The sequence below is a fragment of the Harmonia axyridis genome, chromosome 6 (genome assembly GCF_914767665.1).
Source record: "Harmonia axyridis chromosome 6, icHarAxyr1.1, whole genome shotgun sequence".
Lineage (NCBI taxonomy): Eukaryota > Metazoa > Arthropoda > Insecta > Coleoptera > Coccinellidae > Harmonia > Harmonia axyridis.
Window position 1 is genome coordinate 21,917,859 of NC_059506.1, and position 26,464 is coordinate 21,944,322.

The 26,464-nt window shown below is 33.3% G+C and overlaps 1 protein-coding gene and 3 long non-coding RNA genes across 4 annotated transcripts in view; 1 reads left to right on the plus strand and 3 right to left on the minus strand.

Moving 5' to 3' along the window:
- The window catches only part of LOC123682957, a 129,021-nt gene that overhangs the window by 30,122 nt on the left and 72,435 nt on the right, over nt 1-26,464 (plus strand). Inside the window, exon 3 of the mRNA XM_045621819.1 lies at nt 5,933-6,069. Within this exon, the coding sequence (XP_045477775.1) occupies nt 5,933-6,069 (137 nt within the window). The remainder of the gene's footprint in view (nt 1-5,932; nt 6,070-26,464) is intronic.
- Nucleotides 10,629-12,197, minus strand: LOC123682961. The gene is made up of 2 exons (XR_006747918.1): nt 11,441-12,197; nt 10,629-10,841 (listed from the first exon to the last, which is right to left on the minus strand). It is a non-coding gene; the product is annotated as an uncharacterized LOC123682961 (long non-coding RNA).
- Nucleotides 14,420-17,378, minus strand: LOC123682962. The gene is made up of 2 exons (XR_006747919.1): nt 16,723-17,378; nt 14,420-14,627 (listed from the first exon to the last, which is right to left on the minus strand). It is a non-coding gene; the product is annotated as an uncharacterized LOC123682962 (long non-coding RNA).
- LOC123682965 lies at nt 19,291-19,921 on the minus strand. The gene is made up of 2 exons (XR_006747922.1): nt 19,759-19,921; nt 19,291-19,645 (listed from the first exon to the last, which is right to left on the minus strand). It is a non-coding gene; the product is annotated as an uncharacterized LOC123682965 (long non-coding RNA).

Here is a 26,464-nt window from a genome sequence, read left to right on the forward strand (position 1 = left end):
GCTGGTGAGTGGATGGAGCAGCCCATTTCCCGTCAAAATGAGTATTTTGGAAATGAACGAAAAACTTTATTTGTTACGTTACACAACTTAACTTTACGTAACGTAACGTGATTTAACTTATCGTGACCTAATGTTTCGTAGCGTAACTTAACGTGACGTAACTTAGCGTAACGTAAAGTAACTAAACATAACGTAACTTAACGTAACTCAACATAACGTAAATTTACTCAACGTAACGTAACGTAAGTTAACGTTACTTAACTCAACGTATTATAACTAAGCGTAACGTAACTTAACGTAAAGTAACTTAACATATGTGTATGTGTATGAACTAGCGCAAAATTCAGAAATCTGGACTATGACTCAAATAAAGGATGTTTTTGATGGTGAAATCGCCAGATTCGAATTACAAAAATAAAATAAATCGAAAATTTAAAGTGATAGATAGTATTATTCATTGATAATTGCATGGTAGCAAATTGAAATTTTTGTTGTTGTTGTTTGGATTGTTTTTCGGTGTGAGACGTACCTACTTTTGAAACAATCCAAACAACAAAAAATACATTTCTCAGTTTTCAACCTTGCTTCCATTGATGGTTAATATTCCAAATTGATGTTGAATTAAACGACGGGATTTCTTCATCTAGTAAATTGTCCCAAAATGTTTTCGAATTTATCGCAATTATCAACGTATTTTCCTAGCTTTCCTTCACTTTGAATTTTCAGTTTAGTTTTTATTTGGTTTTCATAGTTTCAATCTGATGATTGATCAGCCAGTTACCGCACAAAACAAAAATTAACTTGAAACTAATGAACCACACGGCACACACTAAAATATAGCTTTCCTTACATTGATACTGATCAACCTATTATTTTGATGTGCTTTCCATCACTACCCTAATTATGCCCATTAACTTTAACTCTTCTCTCAACTGAAGCTGTTGAGCTTTTTTCTTAATTTCCCCAGATCTGACTCTTTCTTAGTTCATATGACTTAAAGTAAACCCTTTTTTTCTTCTTTATTTAGTTGTCGAGTTTTTCTTGTCTCACGCCTCGAATATTTCCCATATCATCACAACTCATTAAATTCCACAATTTAACTTTTTAACATCCAAGTTGCCTGCTCATTGCCTATGACTATAAGTATCAACATTCCCAAAACTGATTTTCCCATCTTTTTGTCCAGAATCCCATAAATATAAAACGAATAAATCCCATCCTTACTTGTAAAGTCCATCACAATCAGATGTTTTGTAACATCAGTTACAACTCTTTTGTTTGCCAAAAACATGAAGGTTTTTCATTTCTTCTTGAACTGTTTTATTATACTCGACGTGAACTAAAATTACCGAAATAAGAAAATGTTGAAAAATAGATATTCAAAGAAGACGTACATGTCCCATTTTATTATAAGCTCTCATTTTGATAGATCTTTCCATAATTTCAAACTACATAGATTCAATTAAGACGATGAAATAGGGGAAAAAGTTGCGTATAAAAGCAATTAAACTTGCGAGATTGAATTTGCTCAGGCATTGAAGAGATTCTTTATGAGATTAAATCAAAATATCGATCACAGACTATGAGGAAACGACGAACACCTGCTGCTGTGATTTGATGAATTATAACGATGGAAATTTCATTGGAACGCTTATAACTATTCATCCGTTTTTTGAGTTCTTTATGAGGTTAACAAAAAAACGTGGTTTATGATAATCCGCAAACTGTATCGTCTAGATAAATAGCAAGGATCTATAATGTTCAAAAAAATATATCATTGATGTTTTAACTTGGTCATCACAAGTGAATTGAGTTTTCTTTACGCCTTTTTAACAGAGGACGAGTTCACCGAATTTACACTATCGTTCTCTCCTTTCTCTACAGATATATTTTTTTGAGAAGAATATATCTGTAGAGAAAGGAGAGAACGATAGTATAACAAATATAATAGGTAGGTGGATATTATATCTCGAGCTATCAGACCTTTGACTTTTTGGTCAAAGGCTACGTTCACCACTTGTTCCAACTGTGCAAACCAAGAACCAATGCGTTGTAGCGTTTATCCGAAGTGACATGTGTCTTCAGGTGCTTTTCCCATTTTCATCATCATAAAGATGATATTGAAATAGCAGTATTCCGCGAATGCACTCGTCAGTTTTCCCAATTCCTGTTTACTATTAATTTCCTTAATTGTTTCTCAGTTCAAAACAAAATTAGAGATATTCCTTCTAACAAATATATGATTTTTATGGGTTTTTCATATTCCATAATTTTCTCAAACGATAATTTGGAAGAAAGTGAATATTTTCGATATGCGAATAAAAAAAATTGGTAAATTTGATGATATTTACTTTGTTCAAAGCACTGATATATTTTAAAAATATTTTTGAAAAAAAACTCACCAAAAATCATTACAAAAGGGGTAAAATCATAATTTCGTGAAAGTTGTCGTACAGTGCTTCCCTCTACTTATTTTCTTCAAAAAAAGAAATAAGTTAATGTGAATTTTCAACTCCGTAAACCGTAGGATTATTATTATTCACTGAATCGGGGTCATTACGGCTCTGTTAGCCTGCCGAGAACTGCAACCAAATTGATCCTTTGTTCTTGTTTTTGGTTGAATCGATCAACTATAATTCTATTAAATTGGGACAATGAAACACCGGATTTCTTAACTAATTTATTGAATTTGGCTGTACAAGTTATGTGTTTACAAGGTAACAGCTACGAGCGTACTCAATATGGTACCCCGATTTCCTGGGGATGTTAAGTATCGCTTTGGATTTTGCATACCAAAGCGCAATCCAAGTCCCTGATTGGTCCACGTCTTCATTCCTTGCCCTACGATGTGACTTCAGGATGACCATATGTACCGCCAATGTGGCGCCAAGGATGCTCTTGTTCTATTTTTAGCCCTCGCTGTACCTGCTGGGGTTGATTTTTCGACCTAAATGCGTCTTTCTGAATATTCAACTGCCCGTAAAGTTTGCGTGAAATTCACTTGACGCAACAGTTTTTAACCCTACTCGTTCTTACAAGTCCAGGGAGGCATTCGATGCTGTTAACGAAACCGATGACATCCTCAGGTGCCTTGGCTATTACTTCATGAGTATCCAGAACTTACTTTCCCATATGAAAGGTTCTTAGGTCAGTCAGCTCAGGATATTTGCACACTATGTGTTCGGCTGTTTCCACAGAGTTTGCAGATCTCATCCGCTGACTTACCCATGTATGCGGTACAAAAAGGATATGCACCGATAGTGTCCTGTCAGGAGTCCCACCATTACCCGAAGCTCAGCTCGTGTTAGTTTCAGGATCTTTCTGGTATAGGTTGGTGATAGCACCACAAATCTCTTTGGCTGAGCAAGACCCGAACCATTCCTCCAGAGGGTTTTCCTATTGTCCCTCTCCCATTCTAGAACCGCTGTCTTGTATTGGTATTTTCCAAGCCCTCAGAAGGGCTCAGGACCAACAGGTGTCAACTTTGATGCCTTTTCTGCAAGTTCATCGTCTTTTTCATTTCCTTCAATACCACAATGCCTCAGTACCCATAATAGAGTTACTTTATTACCTCTGTCCAGTTGCTTTATGATATTACTGCACTCCCATGTCAGTAGAGACCCCTGGCTATATAATTCCAGGGACCTCAGCGTGGCCTGGCTGTCTGTAGTGATGTTAATACGCACCCCTTTGGGGTTTCTTTTGAGAACCACTTGGGTGCAATTGTGGACATCAGCTAGTGTCTCGGTTTGCAGGGTCTAGGGCTCACTTTCTAGAGATCTAGCGATTCTCGTTTAAGGCCCATATACCCTAATACCTGTGCATTTTACTGATTTTGATCCATCGGTATGCCATATTGAGAACTTTTTGTCCAAACGATTGAGTTTTTTGCACTGAGACGGTTTCAAAGGGTGCTTCGAAACCGAAGATAATTGGCATCACACCTTAGGGGTTTTGCCAGGAGTTTTGAGTCTACTTGATTCGGTATCGCCATGTTTCCAATCCCGTTTCTCGGACGGAGATTCCCATTACAGGATATTCTCATTGCTTCCAGCAGGCTACATTTCCTCACATGTAGGTGTAAGATAGGTAGATCGAGTATGACCTCAAGCGCTGCTATGGGAGTTGTGTCACTAAGTACCTACTTAATTCAATCAATTCAATGTCCTAACAGACTACTTACTATGTCAGAAGTGGAAAAATAGTATATTGCGCAACAAGTGGGAAAAGTCCAACTTTTCTCGCGAGTGTGGAAGTTTGTGGCACGAGCCTGAAAGGCGAGTGCTTTTCCTACTTTTCCTACAACTGCACAAATTTCAATAATTCAAGTAATGGACTTGATTAAAATCAAAATGGCCTTCGTTGACAGTATGTGCTAATTTATTGCGTTTCCATAGAAACGACTCAAAAGCCCAATTTCATTGGTCTATCAAGCGAAGTGTGGGCAAAGTACCATGAGAAATAATATTTCCCACAGTATAAGCAATACATAGTTTTGAAATTGGGTAAGCAATGAAGAATACGCTACTTTTCATAGCAGTTGCAAGAAAATTTCTTAAAACTGAAATAAGCAATCAGCAAGAATCCCAGACTGTTACCGTTGGTTCTTTAAAGTTGATATTCAATAGAAAAAATAGAAGAGAACAATAGTTTCAGTAGGTACTAATTATGTTTCAAAAAATGGTATAGCAAAACAACTGTCATATCAATTTGGCTCGAAATTAATGGTCTACATGCCATTAAAGACAGTTTCTTATTATCTTATAGCTTTATAAAACAAAGTAATTTCCACTATTCATCAAGGTTCCACTTTTCATCAATGTTCCACTATTCTCTTCGTTTTATTATTTTATCTATAATGAATTTGCATCAAATAAGGAACTATTAAGATTATCTATCTTATAACTTGTCTTAGAAAATTTCCTGTCATTTACATACTACATCAATATGTAGTATGTAAATGACAGGAAATTTTAATCTACTACGATCACTTCGCAAAAGGCGAGATAGCTCAAGAATTATAATGGTAAAAAATTCCTTCTTTACTTATTTCACCACATGATAAAAGTATTCCAACTATTACTGAGTGTTCCTTGAACGAGGCTTTGATTTTATGACGATGATTACTCATCATTATAATTTTTGTTTCAGGGGAAGGACTTTTATTTGACGATATCGATGTGAATGTTCCAAACAGTAATAAATTTAATTGGACTCTAATATTTACTGCCGCAATAGTTTCTTAACAACTAACGTACTATCTATTTCATTTAATACCTATATTCAGTCATTAATTTATATATATATGCACAGTTGTCATCTAATCATTGCAATATTTATTAAGATTTTCAACAGTAAAATATTGTTACTGCTCCTTTATTTTGAATGATCCAAATTGAATACAAATTACAGATTTATTAATTATATTGATGAGTTTGACCGTTATTCAATTTTGTTTATTTTGCTCTTCCAAGCGAGGTGTGAGCAAAGTGCCGTGAGAAATAATATTTCCCACAGTATAAGCAATACATAGTTTTGAAATTGAGTAAGCTATGAAGAATACGCTACTTCTCATAGCAGTTGTAGGAAAACTCCTTTTATGATTTCCTTGGGTGCTCCGTGCTTCACCCTGTATAACATAGTTATCTTAATAGATATCGTTTCAGTCCAAGATATTTATTTCGAATTCGACTATCTCCCTTCCCTTCCGATCTCGCTCATTATTGTTTCGTGCCCCCATTCGATAACCGAATTGAAATACGTAGCAGAACCCTTTTCTCTCCACCCCTCTCCTCTCCCAATAATTCAAGAATGATCCCAATTATTTGTGCATCAGCGTTCGAAGCCTCGGAATTCCTAATGGGGGCTCTGGCTGTTGCTTCATATATTTCACTACCTTGCAATTTACTGAAGCCATTATTTCTCGTTTCAGCCTGTAACACAACATACTACGGGGAGATCGGCTATACATATGAATTGGAAATTAAAAGGCCCTCAGAGAAGCAAATGCCCTTTTTATGTTTCTTGAATTTCACGGCAGCTGGTGGAACGTTTGGCGATTTAATTCAGGTGAGTCTACAGGGTAATTATGGTATTTACTTTACGGGATGGTTTGAAAGGTATACGATCCGTTTTTGTTGCGTTTGACTCACGACAAAAATAACTTTGTTGGGGATATTGAGAAAACACAGAGCCGTTTCACTACTTGCTGGTGAAGTCCCGAATAAGCTATTCATTCTCTGCACAGTTATTCATTTAACTCCACAGTATCTTAGAATTTGTTCAATGTAATTCTTGAATAAACCCTCTCATTATTATTTTTTTCTACATTCATGCAGAAAGCAAATCTTTATTGAACTATATTCAGTGGAAAAAGAAGTTCTTTATTGCACTAGTGCAATAAAGTTTTTATTGCACTCATCTGTCATTCTACCTCAACGTGCTGTCATCATGACAAACAAATATTTCAGCCTGAAGGAAATAACGATGTACAGTTACCAAGTACTAGTACGTTTACAGCAGTAACAAATCAAGAAGTGGATTTAAAAAGTACTTCACTACGAAATATTCATATTGAAAATTGCACCAATTGTTCATTCACTTTCAACATTGAGGGTAAAAATAAAGTTTGAGTTAAATTGGTCGTAACGTATTAGTTCCTCTTTCAATGCAAATCGATATTAATAATAAAGTATTCAAGTTGCGCTTTTCATTTTCCTACACCTAGTGCCGCACATCAATAAATCATTTTTTGTTTTTTGCATGAACTTAGAAAAAATGTTGTATGCAACTCGTGCAAAAATTGTTTATTGCACTCGACGTGAAAATTGTTTATTGCAGTCGACGTGAAATTGTCCGACGAGGCCGTTAGGCCGAGTTGGACATTCACTTTTTGCACTTGTTGCATAAATAACTATTTTGTGTTTTCAAGTCACAGACTACTCCACACAGAAATTGCGGTTTTTCCTGATTTGAAGTTCTTCCCCAATAACTCTTGAAGTTTTCATTTTAGGTATAGGGTTTGCTCAAGTAACCCCCACTATTTTTGTACGTAGAATCGACTGAAATAATAAAAAATATAGGATCTAATTTGAAAATCTCGAGTTTTAATGAATTTGAGTTGTTCATGATCTTCTTATAAACACCCTGTACATTTTCGGTCCAAACCGCAAACAGTCTTATAATACTATACCAGAATCAAATAAGTAAAATATATTTTCGAAAAAAGCTTTTTCTGCCGAAATATTAAAGAAAAAATGTGAGTCCTCATCGCCACCATTTGTTTTATAAGAATCCCATCAACTCACGAACAGTTGAGTTTTTACCCAAGGTATAGCATATTGCTGAAATTGTCGTCAAAAAAGATAATGATGCAATAATATACTGGGTGAGCCATTTGAAATAAGTTAGAAGTAGTCTGTTGCCGGTATAACCGGAAGTTGTAGAAATCTGAAAATATTTTAGGGAGAAAAATCATACCCCAATATGCAAATTTTCAGTTCAAAATTATTTCACGTCGAGTGCAATAAACATTCACTTTTTGCACTTGTTGCATAAATAACAATTATTCGAAAGAATACTCAGTTATAATATCACAAGAGCATATACAATATTCGATTATACACCGATTTACGAGACGTAGTTCGCGAAACATCACGAGAGTGCACTTCGAGTGTTGTTTCGCGAACTACGTCGAGTGAAGTGTCTATGATCGATTTGGTATCCGTTACTCGACTCCATTCAATTGATTCGATGATAATTTCAGGACATTAAATTGTTGAATGAGTTTGAAGAAAAGATGATTGTGCTCGAGGATAAGACTAAAGAACCCCGCACGTTTAGTATGGGAAATGGCTTTCCGTGAATTTGGCTGAATTTTTGATATGTTGTAGTTCTTGATGAACTGATCAGAAAAGTCCTCAGCCACAAAGATAAAAATTTTTTCGAGATATGGAGCTTTGAAAATATATATGGAGCTTTGGAAATGGATTTTTTGCAATTTTTGGGGTTTTTGGTCATCAATCGGGGAGCTCTCATTTCTGGTTTTGATGGAATTTGGATGTTCGGCGGCCAGAACCCGACTGAGAAATGATCTTCCTTGGTTATATTAGGCACCGCCATCGATAATTTTTTATACACTGCTCCACATTGGCAATGAAATGAGATACAAAATCCAAGATCTTCCATACATCTTTTCATGCCACAAGATGACGCCAGAATAATTCACATGACCGAGAAACGACATATTGTGAGATTTTTTTAAGAGAGGCCATAATAACTGAATCCTCATATATCTGATGTCCAATCACATCAAATATGTTAGCCGAAATGTTCATAACCAGGCATCGCGAGCTGTAATGGGTGAAAATGGGAAAATCATAATCATATATCCTCAGGGATAACAATTGTGATCACTATTGATGTCATTTACATATGATATCTGATTTGTTTCTCACAAATCTCGATAATCTGACAATGGGGTGCCGAGACATTTTCCTCAGAATGTCTCGAAATTGATGATAGCATCTCACACACAAACGAATCCGTGAAAATATCTGCAGTTTTGATGCAATATAGTACTATACGGGTAGAATATAGAAGTCCAAGTGTTGGAAGCTAACTATGAATGGAACTTCCGATATTAACCCTCTATATCTCGAAAACTGTCCATTTTTGAGCTTTGCGGCTAAAGACTTTTCTGATCAGTTCATCAAAAACTACAACATATCAAAAATTCAGCCAAATTCACGGAAAGCCATTTCCCATACTAAACGTGCGGGGTCTTTTATATTTGGAATATTCATTTTATTTCAACTAGAAATACTAATGATAAATATCAATACTGATATTTAATGTTCAGAAAATATATTCAATGGTATCGCTGAAAAAATATCAACAATTCAATTTGATTTATTCACAGATAATTTACATTTTCAAATATAATACACAACTCAGATGCGTTAAATTTTCCATTATACTTTTCACTATGAGAACACCTATGGGTGCAATTTTATCAGAAATATACAAAAGGTCAAGAGGAAAAAAAGATGGTATTGTTGACATGGTGTTACAAAACAACATACAAAACAAAAACAATGACATAAGCTACAGCTGTGGACAATGAACCGAACAATCAACCCCCTCACAATAATTAATGAATTCGAAAACCATTCACATGAATAACAACAACCACGTGTAAAGGATAACTAGGGAATTATTCAAAAAACAAAGAAAAGAATAACGGACATCCCTCAAGGAAAAGTACTAACCGTAGACACGTGTTTTGGGTTTTAGGCCCTCATCAGTAGTTAGATAACAACAAACAAAGAACAACTTGATAAGAAATTGTCCATATTCCATACTCTATTGAATATCTATAGATGACTGAACATATTGATTTTTCTCCTCGTTCCTTTATTTTTTGCAAATTCTCTATTTGAAAATTAAATGTAATAAAAACTTTTCATTATCGTGAGTAATTTCACAAGATACATTTTATCAAATGCAGGGCAGTCATGAGAAAATTCTATATCCTTGAAAAGTTCCAAATACCTTCTCCCAATTCCTACTTGAGTACTGAACGAGTCAAATTTTTGAGAAATAATTTTTCCATTTCAAAAATGAATTGGAGAAATGTTTCCTGTAGAGCTTGCAACGGATTATATGTATTCAGATGATTATCATAGGCCTTGAAATATGTCAATAACCTACTGGTTTTTAATTCAGTGAATCCCCCCAATTTCGAACATTTGACAGAGTTATGAACTTTTAAAACTTTTCTTAATAAGTATTCACACATATAGGTGAACGCATTTTGTGATAAAAAATCCTCATTCCTATAATCTGTGTCAGGTAATAACTGAGTTTTTCGCTGTTTTGCTGTCCGAATCATTAGAGCTATTTGAAGTTTTGCTATGAAAATAATTCTGACAAAAAAGTTTTTTGAATGTTCGTTCAAATTGAATTCTTGCTGACGAATGCTTCCAAAAAAATTTTCTAAACAATATTGATTGACTCGTCTGGTGAAAAGACATTTGGAACCAGATGAATGTGCGACTTGCCACAACTGTTTGATACCATTTTTTGTTCTGAGCCAACATTTTAGGCATTTTATTATTGATGTAACATCTTTACCCTGAGTATTAAATACCTTTATAGACCCTTTGCTAGTTTCAAAAATTCATAAAAAAAGAATGTGAGATGTGAAAACTTTGAGTGATACCGCGTATTGAAGCTGAATATTGATTATTTTGGAACGTTATTAATTATTGTGAAACTTAAAAAAACAAAAAATTGTGTGAACAGGAGATTTGTAGTCATTGATGAATATTTTAATTTCGATAAGATACATCGCAGTTGGAAATGAGATAACTCAAAATAACTCAGAATTCTTATAATATAGACTGAATCCAGTTCCTTAGAATTATGATTTTTGGAAAAAAGTTACGTGTACAATAATTTTGAATTAAAGTTTTCATTAATTTATTGTACATTCAACGGATGATAAAATAAGTTCTCTTTTGAAATGTTGTTGTATATGAGGATTATTTCTTATACTGTTTTTAAGGCATCTATTCATTATGACTAGTCCTACTGCATATTTTGAAGTTTGAATAAATACTTGAGAATAACTTTCAACACATTTTATTTCGAGAAAATTCAACATTCAACATACACAATGTAATTAAAAATTGTATACATACACAAATAAAAATGATAATAATAATCGCTTTTTTGTTTCTTATGATATTCGCTTTTTTTCTTTTAATCTATTATCCTTTTTTTCCATCGTCCTTCCCTAATACAAACCGAAAATGGTTTGTACTAATTTAGTCCATCACCTGAAATAATAGCACATTTGAACTTTAAAAGTTACTCGAAAATTTATTATATGTATGTATATTTATTTTGATTTGTTTTTTCTTTCACATATCATTTGTCATATTCAGTTGATAACCAGTTATTCAATGTACACGATTTAAAGTCAAATTTTGACTGAAGAACTGCGGCAAAGTTATGATATTGAGGACGTACCAATCTTTGTTTGAAAATAACAATTTTTTTGTTTCATTTTTTTTCTATAGAAGTAAAAAACTTAAGCCATTGAATTGTACTTCTTTTCATCTTATCCTTATTCAAAATGAGAAATTATCAAACAAGAACCTAATCAATAGATTTTAGGAACATAAAGTTTAGGGTCTCATAGAAACAGAAGTATTAAAATTGTCATATATATTTGAAAATTGATGATTTTTTGCTCAATGAATCTTTTTCAGCCACTTTCTCTGAAGAAATGGACATAATTTTTTTTATACGTATATGTTTCACACTAATTTATACGGAATTTTTTAATCGAACTCACGAAAACAAAAATCTGTCAAAATAAATGTAGATATATACACAATGTATATTAGATTTTATTCGTTATATTTTGATTTACCTTATGTGTCTTCCTTTTTTTCGGGTGTCGTCATTTTCGGTTCCTTCACAGCGTCCAAAGTGCCATAATTTTTCACGGATTTTTGAAATGGATCAGTTTCGTCTTGAAGATGTTCTTTACTTTTTTTTATTTTGGAATCTTTACTGTTTTTTCCAAATATGCTTTTGTGAATCACTGTGGATGATTTCCCAGGAATATTTTCATCATATCCCAGTTTTGATTCAAGCGTATCATGATTAAATAATGGTAAGACTTTTGGTGAACAGTTTACTTTTTCAGAGTCCATTTTATCGAAGATCGATAGTCGGAATATTATTATAAATATCCTCTTCGTATTAGGTATCCGGATTCGTGCGGGATGTATTCGAGTTCGTCTTCGTCTTCTCTGACTTCGCAGTCCTTGCTTAGGGGTTCGCGGCAAAAGCAACACAATAAAGAAATTTCCAATAATAACAATAATGTAAAACTAATCATTTTGATAATGTTGACGAGCACATCTAGTTTGTTTTCTTCACCAAACTAAAAATGCATGGAACTAAATGCAATTATCTGAAATGGACCATATGTTTAGAATGTTTAGATGCTGACAGCGGTCGATTATCTCAATATAAAATCCTTGAAATGACATGGAGGATGGAAGAGCTCTTCTGTTGCTGAAAGTTATGTAGAACTGCAGCACAGAAAAAACTGGATATTGCTAAAATTTTGGCTAGCTATATTCCTGCATAGAGTAGTCAAATTTTGAACGTTCCCATTATAATATCATATATAATATAATAAACGTAACCACTTAATACCTGGATTATCATTCAATGCAGGGATGTATTATGCACTCTAATGGAACAATCAAAGTTTTCAATAATTGTACTTTCAAAAATATGGACTGAGAGTTCATTCAATCTTCAAATTATTATAGAATGAATAGAATATATCATATCAAAACAAATCTCATTTATTTTCATAAAATCACATATTAGCACAATTGCAGTAATTCTTCTTTAGTAATCAAAAATATAGGTGCATTAATATTGTTGATGAGAATTATAATTCTCTCAATCATTTATTCTGAACACTAATGATATATCTGCTAAAATTGTTAGGTCAGTTATATTACAATATATTTCATCAATGCTCTTCGATAACTTATCCGTAAAGAAAACATTGTAAACAATATTCTTCATCAAAAATATTTCTAGTTATTTCAATCCTTTCGGATATCCAATGCAGTTATTAAATATATAAATACTTATGTGTGGATTGTACATAATAGTATTTTCGAATCTTTTCACCCTGGAGAGTTCAACAATTCTGCAAAATAAATGTAAATAGTAGCCATACGAGATGTAATAATTTAGCTTGAATCTATCTTCCATTTTATGAAACAACTTCTTCTATACTATTAGATATTCTCGTACGATTTTGTTCAGAATTTGATTGTATGAATTACAAGACGTTTTGAAAAAAAATAGCATATTTCATTCGGAGTTGAAGTGACTTTTCATGTCTCGCTTAAATTCCCCGCCGAACGGAGTGAGGCGGGGAAACATAGGCTCGCCATGAAAAGTGACAATTCTCCTCCTTATGAAATAATATACTATTATCATTTGATGTAGTAATAGCATCTATAACATCAATAAAAAGTGATTTATTAAAACTTAATAGTTGTTAATTTTATTTTGTGGAAAATCATCTCAACACAATGAAATAATTATTATAAATTATATTATAAACCGGACAAACATACAGGGGGATTCACCGCGATGACCTATTAGACGTTTATAGAAAACTTATATCATGATTAGTGCAAATTTTCAACACAAACTCATGTTTATGCTGACAATTTGAATGTTGGGGTTTGAGATAAACTATTTTCAGATCTCTACAATTTCCAGGAAACAGACTACTACTTCAGATCAATTAATCAAACAAGAAACTTCCTTATTTCAAATGACACACACAGTATATGATCGTTTTTTTTATGACAATTTCAGCAATAGGTATGCCATACCTTCGTGAAAACTCGACAGTACATGAGTCAATGGGATTCTTAAAAAAAAATGGTGTCGACGTGGACTCTGCCGAAATATTCAAAAAACTGAATATTTCGGTAGAGTTTTTGCCCGATGGTATGGCATATTGCTGAAATTGCAAAACAGCCATATAATGATGCAATAAGTGCCTATCTATGATAATGCGTTAACTTGAGACAATTGAAATATTTGGTGGTCATCAAGGTTTTCGGCTTTACCACCGTTAGATTTTTTCCTTTGAACATTTAAGAAACAACATTTGTCAATTTGAAAATGTCATATTGAGAAAATCTAACGGTGTTAAATACGGAGACCTTGGGGGCCACCGAATATTTCAATTATCTGTAGATTTATCTAGCCAATATTTTATCACTACAACTAAATGAACTCAAATTTATTTTGTCACGAATTTGAAGAATCTGAGAAAAATTATGACCCATGTAATATATCTGACAAATACTCTTTATTGTCAAGTTGGCTTAAACTGGACAATATCTATACCTATCTAGTATTTACGTCTTGCTCTATTGAATGGAGTCTTTATTTAATTGCTGGTATGTCTTATCAAGAAAATCAAGACTCAAACATAATTGACGAAGTGACATATCAGTTCGAAACAATCCAAAAAATTATAAAAGAATATATAATGTTATAAATTGCGTTTCTAATAAGAATAAATCATCTAAATTTAACAATAAACTCATATTTACACTAAATATCCTGATTATATCTTCTGAAAAATATTTTCGGGAATAATAATTTCAAAATCAGTATTATATTAAATTATTTTACTTCTAACTATCATTCAAGCGAAATCATTCTCAGAATATTTGATAGTTCAATCAATTAAATTCATAAGTCTTATAATATTGTCAGAATGTAAATTGAATTGTACTTATTTATGGCCAATAGATGTATTATTATTATTATATAACGTATGATAAAATAATACTTTCAACACATTTATTTCGGTAGACTTGAACATTCAACCTACACAATGTAAATAAAAATAATATACAGATATACAAAAATAATAATGATTGCTTTTTTGTTTCTCATGATATTCCTTTGCTTTTTTTCTTTTTTTCTGTCTTTTTCCACCGTCCTTCCATAATACATACCGAAAATAGTTTGTATCTACTGATTCATTCCATCACCTGAAATAACAGCACTTTGAAACTTTCTTTAAAGGTTACATTTATTATTAATAAAAAAAAATAATTAAATATGAAACGTATAATGAAGTGTCTTTATTTTCTTTTAATAATATTGAAATTATGTTTCACCAAGTGAAAAGCGGAAAATCAATTTATAGTAAATTTATTATACAGGTTGATTCACCGCGATGGCCTATCAGACGTTTATGAAAAACTAATCATAATTTTATGCTGAAAATTCGCATATTGTGGTTTGAGACAATGAATTTTTCCCTTAATATATTTTTAGATCTCTACAATTTCCAGTTATACTAGAAACATTCTACTTCTTCCTTATTTCGAATAGCACACCCGGTATATTATTGCATCATTAGATTATTTCATGACAATTTCAGCAATATGCCATACTTGGGTAAAAGCTGAACGATTTATGAGTTAATGAGATTCTTATGGAAAAAATGCTGGCGACGACGAATCACTTTTCTTGAATATTTCTGCAGGACAGGTCAGGTTTTTTTCGAAAAAAAAAATTTTTCATTTTAGATTCTGCAAATACCTAGTTTTATGTACTGTATGTGGTTTGGGCCAAAAACGTACAGGGTGTTTATCAGAAGTTCATGAACTTGGACAATTTTTATTATTTCAGTCAATTCAACGTATAAAAAGAGGGGGTTACTCAAACAAACCTTACACCTAGAATGTTTACTTTAAGAGTTATCGAGGAAGAATTTTAAATGAGGAAAAACCACAATGTCTAACTGTTTGGTGTTGTCTGTGACTTCTCAAAAATAAATTAAGCTTATGCGTTGAGTACTGTCGATTCCGTCAAAGTTTTCTCCTAGCCTAACATTTCCGAGAGTTATCGACCGATCGTGCACTATCGACCTACCCTATATATAGATTATTATTTCACATAACATATGCCAAATTTAGCCGAATTAATAATCAGTTATTTAAATGCACTTGAATCAACATTACATTTTGACTGTAGAACTAGGGAGAAGTTATAATATTGAGGACATATCAATATTTTATTAATGATAAATTTTATAGCTCAGGTGAATCTGTATCACTATAGAAGTAAGAGACTTGAGCCATTGAATTATCTTTTTTTCAATTCCTCATTTAAAATAAGTCAATATGAACAATAAGCTAATCAATGAACTTTTTAATAACGATATACTATAATGTACAACATAAACTTCAAGGTCTCATAGAAACAGAAGTAATAAAATTTGAAACTTGACAGTACTGATATATTGATACTTATAATGTTTCTGCTAAGAAAGCATTTTTTTTCAGTCACATTGTCTGAAGAAATACAAATAAATTTTTTACACATATTCACACCAGTTTATACGAAATTTTTCATTTGGAACTCACGAAAACAAAAACCTGTCGAAATTAGTGTAGATACATACATCATGTATATTTGATTCAACATTCATTCATTCATTCACATTCAAAGTACTTTACTTTGGGCAGTGTAACACTGTGGACCAAAATATCAGTTGGGCTCAGCAGTAATGCCATATACCCATAATCAAGTAATATAAGATAAAATAATTCAATCGATAATAGTAAAGTGGAATTATTTCTGGGGTCACGGAGTCTAGGATTAACCTATATCATCCCACAGTGGCAAACAAAGTTAAAATCAACCATCTTCAATATTTATGACGATTTGCTATGTTAATATTTATTTGATGATTTGTGCAATATTTTAGTTCGTTTTTCTAAAGTTTTTGTCCCATATATCATTCAAATTAACATATTTTAATCTGTAACAGTATATATTTTTACATATATAATATTTTATTTGATGTATTTCAAATATTCAATTAATATTTTATAACAAGCCATGAAATTCTTGATGGCATAATCTTTTTGTGCATTTTTTGTGTAGAAAAAATTATGATTATTATTATTATTATTTTCAATACATCAAATTTAGAATTTAATTTCACAAACAACATTAATATTTTCAACAGTTACATAAAATTTTTGAGATCCAAAATGGGATGCAAGGAAATGTAGTCATATCGCTGTAACAACCATTTTGGTACTGTTGATTCAACATTATATTTTAATTTACCTTATGTGTCTTCCTTTTTTTCGGGAGTCGTCATTTTTGAGTCCTTTTCAGCGTCGAAAGTGCCATAACTCCTCATGCATTTTTGAAATGGTTCAGTTTCGTTTTGAACATGTTCTCTACTTTTTTTTGTTTTGGAATTTTTACTATTTTTTCCATATATGCTTTTGTGAATCACTGTGGATGATTTCTCAGGAATATTTTCATCACATCTTGGTTTTGATTCGAGCGTTTCATTATTATATAATGGTAAGACTTTTGGTGAACAGTTTATTTTTTCAGTTTCCATTTGATCGATTTCCAATAGTCGGAATATATATATAGTATCAAAAAAAAAGATCACGATCAAACAAATCATCAATAAGATCTAATTCGTCGTACTCTATACAGCATTCACAAAACAGAATATATAACACAAAAACTCCCGTGCCTAACAATACAGTAATCATTTTGATTAAGTTGACGTGAACATCGAGTATGTTTTCTTCAACAAATTGAAGATGTGTGAAAATAAATGCATTTATGAAAAACCAAATTCGCGCATCTGAAAGAGACCATATGTTCAAATGACAGCGCTCGAATAATATTAATTTCAATATCTAGTTTCAATAATCAGGATGAACGTAGGTCTTGTAGAGTATATTTGCATGAAAAAAACAATCTATAATTAAAGGTCTTCCTTTGAAGTATAGAAAAAAATCGTTTTCCATTTCATATGGTATTGGCATTTATAACATCAGGAGAATTGCGATTTGACACAACCAATATCCAGCCGCAAATTCGGCTTTCATATTTTTTGAAAGATTAATTTCAGAAATATGAACAGTATCTACTATCCATAGTGATTCACATAGTGTGCTGAAAATTCACAGGTTGGGGTTTGAGACAATGGATCTTTCTTCCTGAAATATTTTCAGATCTCTTCCGATTACACCGGAAGCAAAATACTATGATACTTCCTTATTTCAAATGGCACACCCCGTAAATTATTGCATCATTATTCAGCTATTTTGATGGCAATTTCAGCAATATGCAATAATTGAGTGAAAACTCAAAGGTTCCTGGGTAATGGGGTTCTTAAGAAAAAAATGGTTGCGACGAGGACTCACATTTTTTTGAATACTTCTGCAGAATTTTTTTTTTCAGAAAAAACTTTTTCGTTTTCGATTCTGCAAATACGTAATATTATAAGACTGTTTGCATTTGGATCAAAAATATACAGGGTGTTTATAAGAAAATAAGAAAGTTGAACTTGGACAATTCAAATTCATCAAAACTCAAGATTTTCAAAGTAGAACCTATATTTTTTATTGTTTCATCTGATTCTACGTACATGAATAGTGGGGGTCACTCAAATAAACCCTACCTATACCTAAAATGAATACTTTAAGATTTATCGAGGAAGAACTTCAAATGAGGAAAAACCGCAATTCCTGTGTGTAGTAGTCTGTGCCTTTTCGTTGGAATTGTTGAGGAATCCATAAACCAATACAATTTTCAATTAACAATAATTCATAATTCTTGAAAATGTCAAATTTAGTTATCGTAACATCGAATTTTAGTTTCTTTCTGAGTTTTCCGAAGTTGCACACTACTTCACATAGAAATTGCGGTTTTTCCTCATTCCTCGATAACTCTTAAAGTACTAAGTATTAAGTAGCTCCCACTCTTTTTATACGTAGAATCGACTGAAATAATAGAAAATATAGGTTCTAATTTCAATAACCTTGAGTTGTGATGAATTTGAGTTGTCCTAGTTCAACCTTCTCATCTTTTTATAAACACCATGTACATTTTTCGTCCAAATCGCAAACAGGTTTAGAACACTACGTATTTGCAGAATCGAAAATGATAAAGGTTTTTTCGAAAAAAACTTTTTTTTCATAAGAATTCCATTAACTCATGAACCTTCGAGTTTTTACCCAAGGTATGGCATATTGTTGAAATTGTCATCAAAAAAGCTATCTAATGATGCAATAATATACTGGGTGTGCTATATGGAATGAGAAAGTGGTAGTCTGTTTCCGGTATAACCGGAAGTTGTGGAGATCAGAAAATATTTTAGGGAGAAAGATCATTGTCTCAAACAAACATCCAATTTTTCTGAACAAAATTGTAATCAGTTTTCCATAAACTCCTTATAGGCCATCGCGGTGAACACCCTTCATAATACCAATTCCAAGCTTCGCGCAGAAACATAGAAAATTGAAGCAGAATATCGACAAAAAAAAATGGGGGCAACTGTGATGTTACTAGTAGTCTGTGGTTATATGAGTAGTGAGGATAACTGTTGTCAATTTAGATGAAATAAAGTATTTGTATTTCTTGCACACTTATATTATCATAACACTTTCGAACGCTTGTTCATTCGTGCGCCAATTGCCCCTATATACAGTTCGCTGGTTCCCAAAGATCGCTCAAAAGCTAGCTCTGACTTCACGTCAGTGCCTATCTCATTCTTTTAAACTTTCAGAGTTCTACTTATCGCTTTTGTCAAGAGTTTCTCAAAATATTTTCTATCGAGCGATTCTAAAGCTTTATTAACATCAATATTAAATCAGAAAAGCTAGCCCATACCTTTGTCTAACTCAAGAAATAATTTTCAATTAAACCAAGAGAAGATGAGCATCTCATTCTAGTTTTGTTGAAATACTCCAACATGAACCATTTAATCAAAACATTCTTCATCCTGAAGGACTCATCTGTTCAGGTACGCTTGCCGGGATTTCCCTATCCTAAATTTTCCTTCAGTTCATCTTATTAATTTCTTCGATCTGAAAATTTGCTCAGACGAGAGAGATTCATTCAGCTTGTTCCAATTAATTTCGAATTTTTTCTCCTAATGAACTTTGTTTCGTCCAACAAAAACTTCAGTAGGCTATGGAAAAGACATCGTGTACTTTCGTAGAGTAGAATACCCAGTGGGCTGTATAAAAAATTTAAGGTTAAATACGCCAACTCCTTCCGAACTTTATTTATATAAAAAAAATGGGAACAAACGGAACTGAACTCTGATAACATCGAGATAACATTATTTACCCCAAGTTTTTACAGTTTTATCGGGTAGCTGGTAAGTCTGAAAGTCTTCCCCTTGACGATTTGTCTCATCTGTCCTAAACATGGTTCGTTCGGCTTATTCCATTGTCTCTATCTGTATTGATTTCTTCTGTCGATAACAAGTTTGTTTCATTTCACCCAACAACAAAACAAAGGCATCACGACGGTGCGTCTGAAAATCATTTTCTTATTTGTATTGAAAATATAGGGTAGGACTAGTAAAACTGACATGGAAATATAAAAAATTCACAATTCACATTTTCAAATGAAATTATAGTAAATTGTGCTCACTTGTGTGTCACTTCTACTGTGAGACTGAATGTTTGATAGTTTTAGTCGAGTAACTAAAAAAATTGGCTTCTTCTGAATAAAACATGCTTTTTTGATATCAAAGAACAGAATCTTAAAAAACATACAGGGCAGCTGATAAATTTAAAATTTCTAATACTACATTTTGTAGTGCCTATTTTCGTGAAAAATAAATTTGACTATTTCATGATTTTGTTGAATGAACCAATCAGAAGCTCTAGTCAAGTTTAAATTATTGATAATCGGAACTTAACTTTTGACTCCGATTGGCCCGTCAAGTTCGGTGTTTTCGCAGAGTTTTGTGCGAGATAGTTTTTCGGTTTTGAAATAATCATAATCATAATAATGTTTATTGACTAAATCCTAATAAACTTTCACTCGTGATTGAATTTATCTAATAGGTCTCTAATTCTACTGAGTTAGTTTCAATCCTATTCTTGACATATAAATCAATTTTATTATTCAATTTTAGGATAACTATATAATAGAGTACACGCGCTATTCTATTTTCTACTTCTTTATGAATCTGTGACTATGAATTTGGTTTATTATAAAAAAGGTTATGTGCTGAAGATTTAACGACAGTTGAACTAAATAATAAAAGTGGAAATATCATTATTAACAAACGCACCGTCCTATAATACTGCTTTTTTATCACGCTCAATGTGGAACTTTTATATTTCCGATGTGAGTAGAAACTGTCGGAGCAATTCGTTGTGAAAGTAGATTTTAGACTAAAGACAATCGATTATCAGCGCGAGACAAAGCAGTTGTCTTTACAAAGATCAGCACGCGTAGGGATTCATCAAGCCAAGTAGCTTGACATTTTAACCAACTACTTGACTGGAAAATCAAGGTCGTGAAAAATTACATACCTACTTGAGCTTGACTTGACTTGAATTTAGATATTTATTGCTTGACTTGATATCAAGCTACTTGATATTCACGCGTCGCACGGCATATATTTCTGCAATTTATTTATTTATTATTAATTATATTATTTATAATTAATCGATTCCTCGAGCGCCAAGAGACTGAACCATTGTGACCAGTATGACTTTATTATTAGTTTTTTCATATTTCTATGGAATCAATTGGTAGATTTAAGAAATATCTCTCCAAACTTGGCCAATATGGCCAAGGAGTTTTTATCAACGCCAGCATCTTCAGCTCCTATTGAAAGACAATTTTCCAGAGCTGCTCTTACAGTTACAAAAACCCGCAATAGGTTAGACGACAAATGGACAAATCTATAAGATGCCTCATGTGTCTTAGATTCTGGATGGAAAATTATGAACTCAAACAAAGCCTGGAGGTGTCTCAATATTAGGAAACTTTATTTTTCAATTTTTTTTAATTTTGTTATGATTTATAGTGATTCAATTGATGTTTCTATTTCGAAAAAGTTGAAATTTTTATTTATTTATTTATTTATTTAAATTAACGTGTCTCGACAGCTATGGTCATTGACACAAGATCACATTGAAAGTAGTCAATATTACATCAAAAAAGATTTAAATAATAGAGTACAGTTCATTATCTTTGAGAAATCGTATGGTTGCTTCGATCTGGGTGGGTGAACTTAGTACATCATGCAGGTGCTCTTTGATACCATATCGTCGGCGTGCATCTCCATAGTATGGGCATAAAGTTATTAGGTGTTTCACAGTCAGACGTTCGTCGGGGCAGTGTTCACAGTTAGGAGCATCTCCTGAAGACATAAGAAAGCCGTGGGTTAGCTTTGTGTGTCCCATTCTAAGTCTTCTCGCCACTATTTTATCCTGTCTCTTCATATCTAACTTTATGGGGTCGTGCACCATTGGTTGGATAGCGTGCAGTTTTTGATCGGTTGCATCCCATTGCACCTGCCAGGCATGAAGAGCTTCCAGCTTGATTTTATTTCTCAGAACAGTGTGGAGCTGCATATCTATTACAGGGGAGTCAGAGGTTCGCGCTAAATTGGCTGCTGTGTCTGCTTGATCATTTCCAAGTATGCCCACATGGGATGGAGTCCACACAATAGTGATTGAGGCGTTTCTGTCTTCTATAATATTATGACACTTTTCTTGGATTTTTTGCACCAGTGGGTTCTTGAAATTTTTGGTTCTTTTAAAGAATAATTTTAATAAATAAAAGTGTTTTTTGCAAGGTTCCTTCTCATTCCATCATTTTTAATTGATGTGACACTACACAATAAAACTGCTAAAAATCAAGTAGCTTGATATGATTCAAGTACTTGATAAATAAAGACTTGACTTGGGATTAAAAACTACTACTTGTCTTGAGCTTAACTTAAAATCAAGTCAAGCTCAAGCACGCGCGCGAAGCTGCGGGCGAAAGCTATAGCAACCCAATAAACAAGCAATTTTGATGACCCGATAAATCGGACTATTTGTCCTGATTGAGGAGGTATCGGAATTTTCCACGAAGAAACCGAGACATTATCTGAAATCGGCTTAGGGTGGATCCAAGTTCGGGCATCAGATTGGGAAACGAATTCTCCAAGACAAATTACAAGTTATTTCCCGCAACTGGGCAGTTTCCAGGAATTATAGGCTTGATCCGTTCTCGCGGAAACCAATTCGGGATCGAAATACTGGAATTTATAATAATTTTCTGGAAAACGCCCGAATATTTCATCTCATCGAATCGGTTTAAAATGGAGATTTGCGAGTAGAAATTCTCGGAAAACAGATATTGAACTGACGGAAGCACCTGTTTTCACTTCGTCTTTGTCCCTACCTATTTCGTTCGATATTGTTTCCATTTCTGCAACGAAGAGTTTGGGATAACCTCGTTTCGAAAAGAAAATTTGGCCTTGTTCAAAAAGTCAAGGTCGATCAATATTTAAAGAGATCCAAGATTCCGAGATTGAATAAAATATGATATTGTAATCCATAAAGAGTGTTTCGTGATCTGTTTCAGATATATTGCTGCAACGCGTATGTATAAGCAATAAAAATTATAAATGTTTGATAGTGCTTTTCTGATATGTTATATTGGACGAAAAAAAGAATCAATAATTCACTTATTGATTCTACGAAAATTTTATTCGAATATTACCATTCAATTATATTTCCTCAATTCTAGAAGATCAGTTGATTCACATGGGAACACCTGTTTTGGTTTCGAGGTTTTATGAGCTGATTCTATATCAATTTTATATCCTGAATTCAAATTCTTACCTAGGAGCTCAAATTTTGAAGATAAACAATTTTAGACAAATATAAGTCACATCATTTTGACTCAAATCCGTAATTGTAGTAAACAAAAGTAGATACGAAATTTTTATTTTAGTTATACAAAATACAATATTGTGTCGTTCTTACAACCAAAAAACCATTGAAGAAATTAAATAGTCATTCAACACTTGAATTCTTGAATGTTTTTCGAACTACAGCAGTAATCTGCCATCATGTGCATTTCCATTCTTCCTTGATAATGGTGCTCCATAACTTTAATATCTTGGTGAAATCTTTCACCTTGTTCCTCACTCATGTCTACAAAATTTTCTGGAAAACGATCTAAGTGGCTGTGTAAATATTGCACCTTAAGGATCTGAAACTAGAAAGCATCTTGTTTTTTCTACAGATGCAACCAATGATCTCCAAGCTTCTGGTTCAACTTGATTCATTGAATTTATGGAGACAGGATCCAACTAGTTATCTTATTTGTGGGCCGTCAAATATCCCTGCTTTGAGTTTTTCTGGGCTCGACTAATGCATTTTTACCTCTATATATGCAAAACATGACCCATTCTTATCAAGAGCCTTTACAAATTGCTTCATTAAGTCCAACTTCATAAGAAACGGAGGAAATATAATTTTTTCTCTCACATGGGTATATCTCCATGATTTTCTGCGCTTTGGATTATCGTAATGAACCCATTTTCCGTCACCAGTCACAATGCGATGCGGAAATCCCTTCCGTCTTTGCCTTGCAAGCAGCTGTTCACAAGCAAACAAACGCTGTTCAACATCTCTCGGCTTCAACTCGTACGGTACCCAATTGCCTTGTTTCTGAATCATTCCCATGACTTTTAGGTGTTTTGAAATGGCTTGTTGTGTCACTAATGATCCTGCCAAATCTGCATCTTTGAAAATCTTCTCTCTTCCACCGCTATGTTGTTCTTAGACATCAAAACCATACTTCTTGAAGCATTGAAACCACTGTCGGCACGTTCTTTCACTAATAGCGGCCTCACCATAGATATTTGGGAGAATTCGTCGAATCTCACCCGTAGATATCTTCATATTTAAGCAGAAAATTAAAACCTCTCGCAATTTACGAGAATTTGGTTCCTAAACTGCCATGTTAAATAGAGAATAAATTTATGATGCAGAAACAAATCGACTAATATTTCGATGGCGTTTACAAATACCTAATCTTATTGTATGACATCTAAGATCTATTTATTTTGGCTACCTATTACCGCTATAGCCATCTATTGGAAAACGGCGGAAGCAAAATACACCTAATATAACATTATCAATGTGACAAAATTTGTAATCCCAGTCGAAATTTTTAATTTAAAATCTGAATGAAAATTTTAAAAACTTATGTCTCCCGAATCATGTGTTAAGGCTGGTTTGTTCCCGAAAAAATTTAGTGGACTGTATGTTTTGGGTATAAGAAAATACCTTTAATTGTTGAAACAAACACTGCATACACTGAATTTATATTATAATAACAAATATATAAATACACAATGAAATAGTTGAAGCGAATATATGAACAGAAATACCTTAAATATAGTTACACATGGTAATGCTTTAACAAATGGAGAACATTAATTGTAAGTATAGTGCATTAAGTGCAAGTGGGCCGATTTTCTTCATGCAACCCGGTTTTAAAAAGTCTTGATCATCCCCTTCCAGTCTCACTCAGGGGGTAGGGGTTCGTCCTTTTATGGCAGATTTCGCTTACGTTCGGAAAAGCTTGAACTGACTGCTAGGATTTTGCGATAAAAAATATCATAAATCATTATCGTAGCAATATTTATTCTTGATATCATGATTTTGTGTTGTTAAAATCCTGATAAATAGATAGTTTTAAATTTGTTCCTTTGATTTTTTTTGTTTGAAAAAATCATAGAGAGTTGCGTAGAAAACCATTCTGTGTCTCCAATAGGCGCATGAATGACGAGCTCTCAAAAGTTCCTAACGCAAAATCTGTGCTAACGAATTTTGCGTGCTAGTAAGTAATCCAATAGTCTCTTGGTGGAATATCAGGTCTATTATCATTTTTTCGGGATATGAATCCCGCTGAAGCTTGTAATTGGGATGCGTGTCAATTATCCATTGTGAAAATACTCCCTGTTGTTTGCTTGTCGTCTGTCACATAGGAGGTGACATTTTCTGGTGAAAACGTTATTTTTTCATCAGAACGCTATTTTCAACATCCTTCAAAACAGACAGATCCTCATCGAGCGAAAATCCTCTGTGGCGATATGACATATTCTGATGTACACCAAAATTTGACCCCAAAAGGGACTCCGATATCAAAGGATATCATTTGACTGTTCAGTATATAGGGGTTTCACTATCAATGGGGCAAACAGTACATATTCTCATGTTGAAAATATAGTAACTGCAACACCCAGAAGGTGCTGTTAAAATTCAAATTTTTTTATGGAAAACAAAGATATTAAAGCAAACAGTAAATAATTGAAATTTGGAGAAAAAGTAGAAGGGTTTAAATTTTTTTTTAATAAATTTGTTGATAATGTGTTTGTCCACCGCAATTATCTATACACTCTTCAACAAGTCTCGGCATTGATGCAATAAGATGGTCTATTTCTTCTTGAGGGATACTATACCATCATGTCTCATGTCTCAGAGCCGCCAAAGTCTGTGGAGGCTGAGGTAAATTTGCAAGCCTTATACCCATGATGTCCCAAACATAGCGAAAGATCGGGAGATCTGGGCAGCCATGGCAAAAGATTCACAAGGGTCGCTTCGAAAAAGTTTGAACTAACACTGGCAACATGAGGTCGGGCATTATCTTGTTGAAATATTGCATTCTCGATCCGGTTGAGGTGAGCGAGAATATATGGCTCTACTATTTCTTCAAGGCAACGCAGCGCTGTCAAGTTACCTAGAATAAAGACTAAAGGTGACCTACTTCCATGTGCAATAGCACCCCATACCATAACGCCTACTGTCCAGTGTACATGACGCTCAACATCAAACTAAGGTTCACGTCTTTCTCCCCGACGTCGTCTAACCCTTCTTCGGCCATCATGTGCACCCAAGGAGAGTTGAGTTTCATCAGAAAAGACGACCTGATGCCATTCCACATTCCAATGTTTACGTTTACTGCACCATTGCAATCGTTGCCGGCGATGCTCAACCGTCAGAGGTAACACAAGATGGGGTAG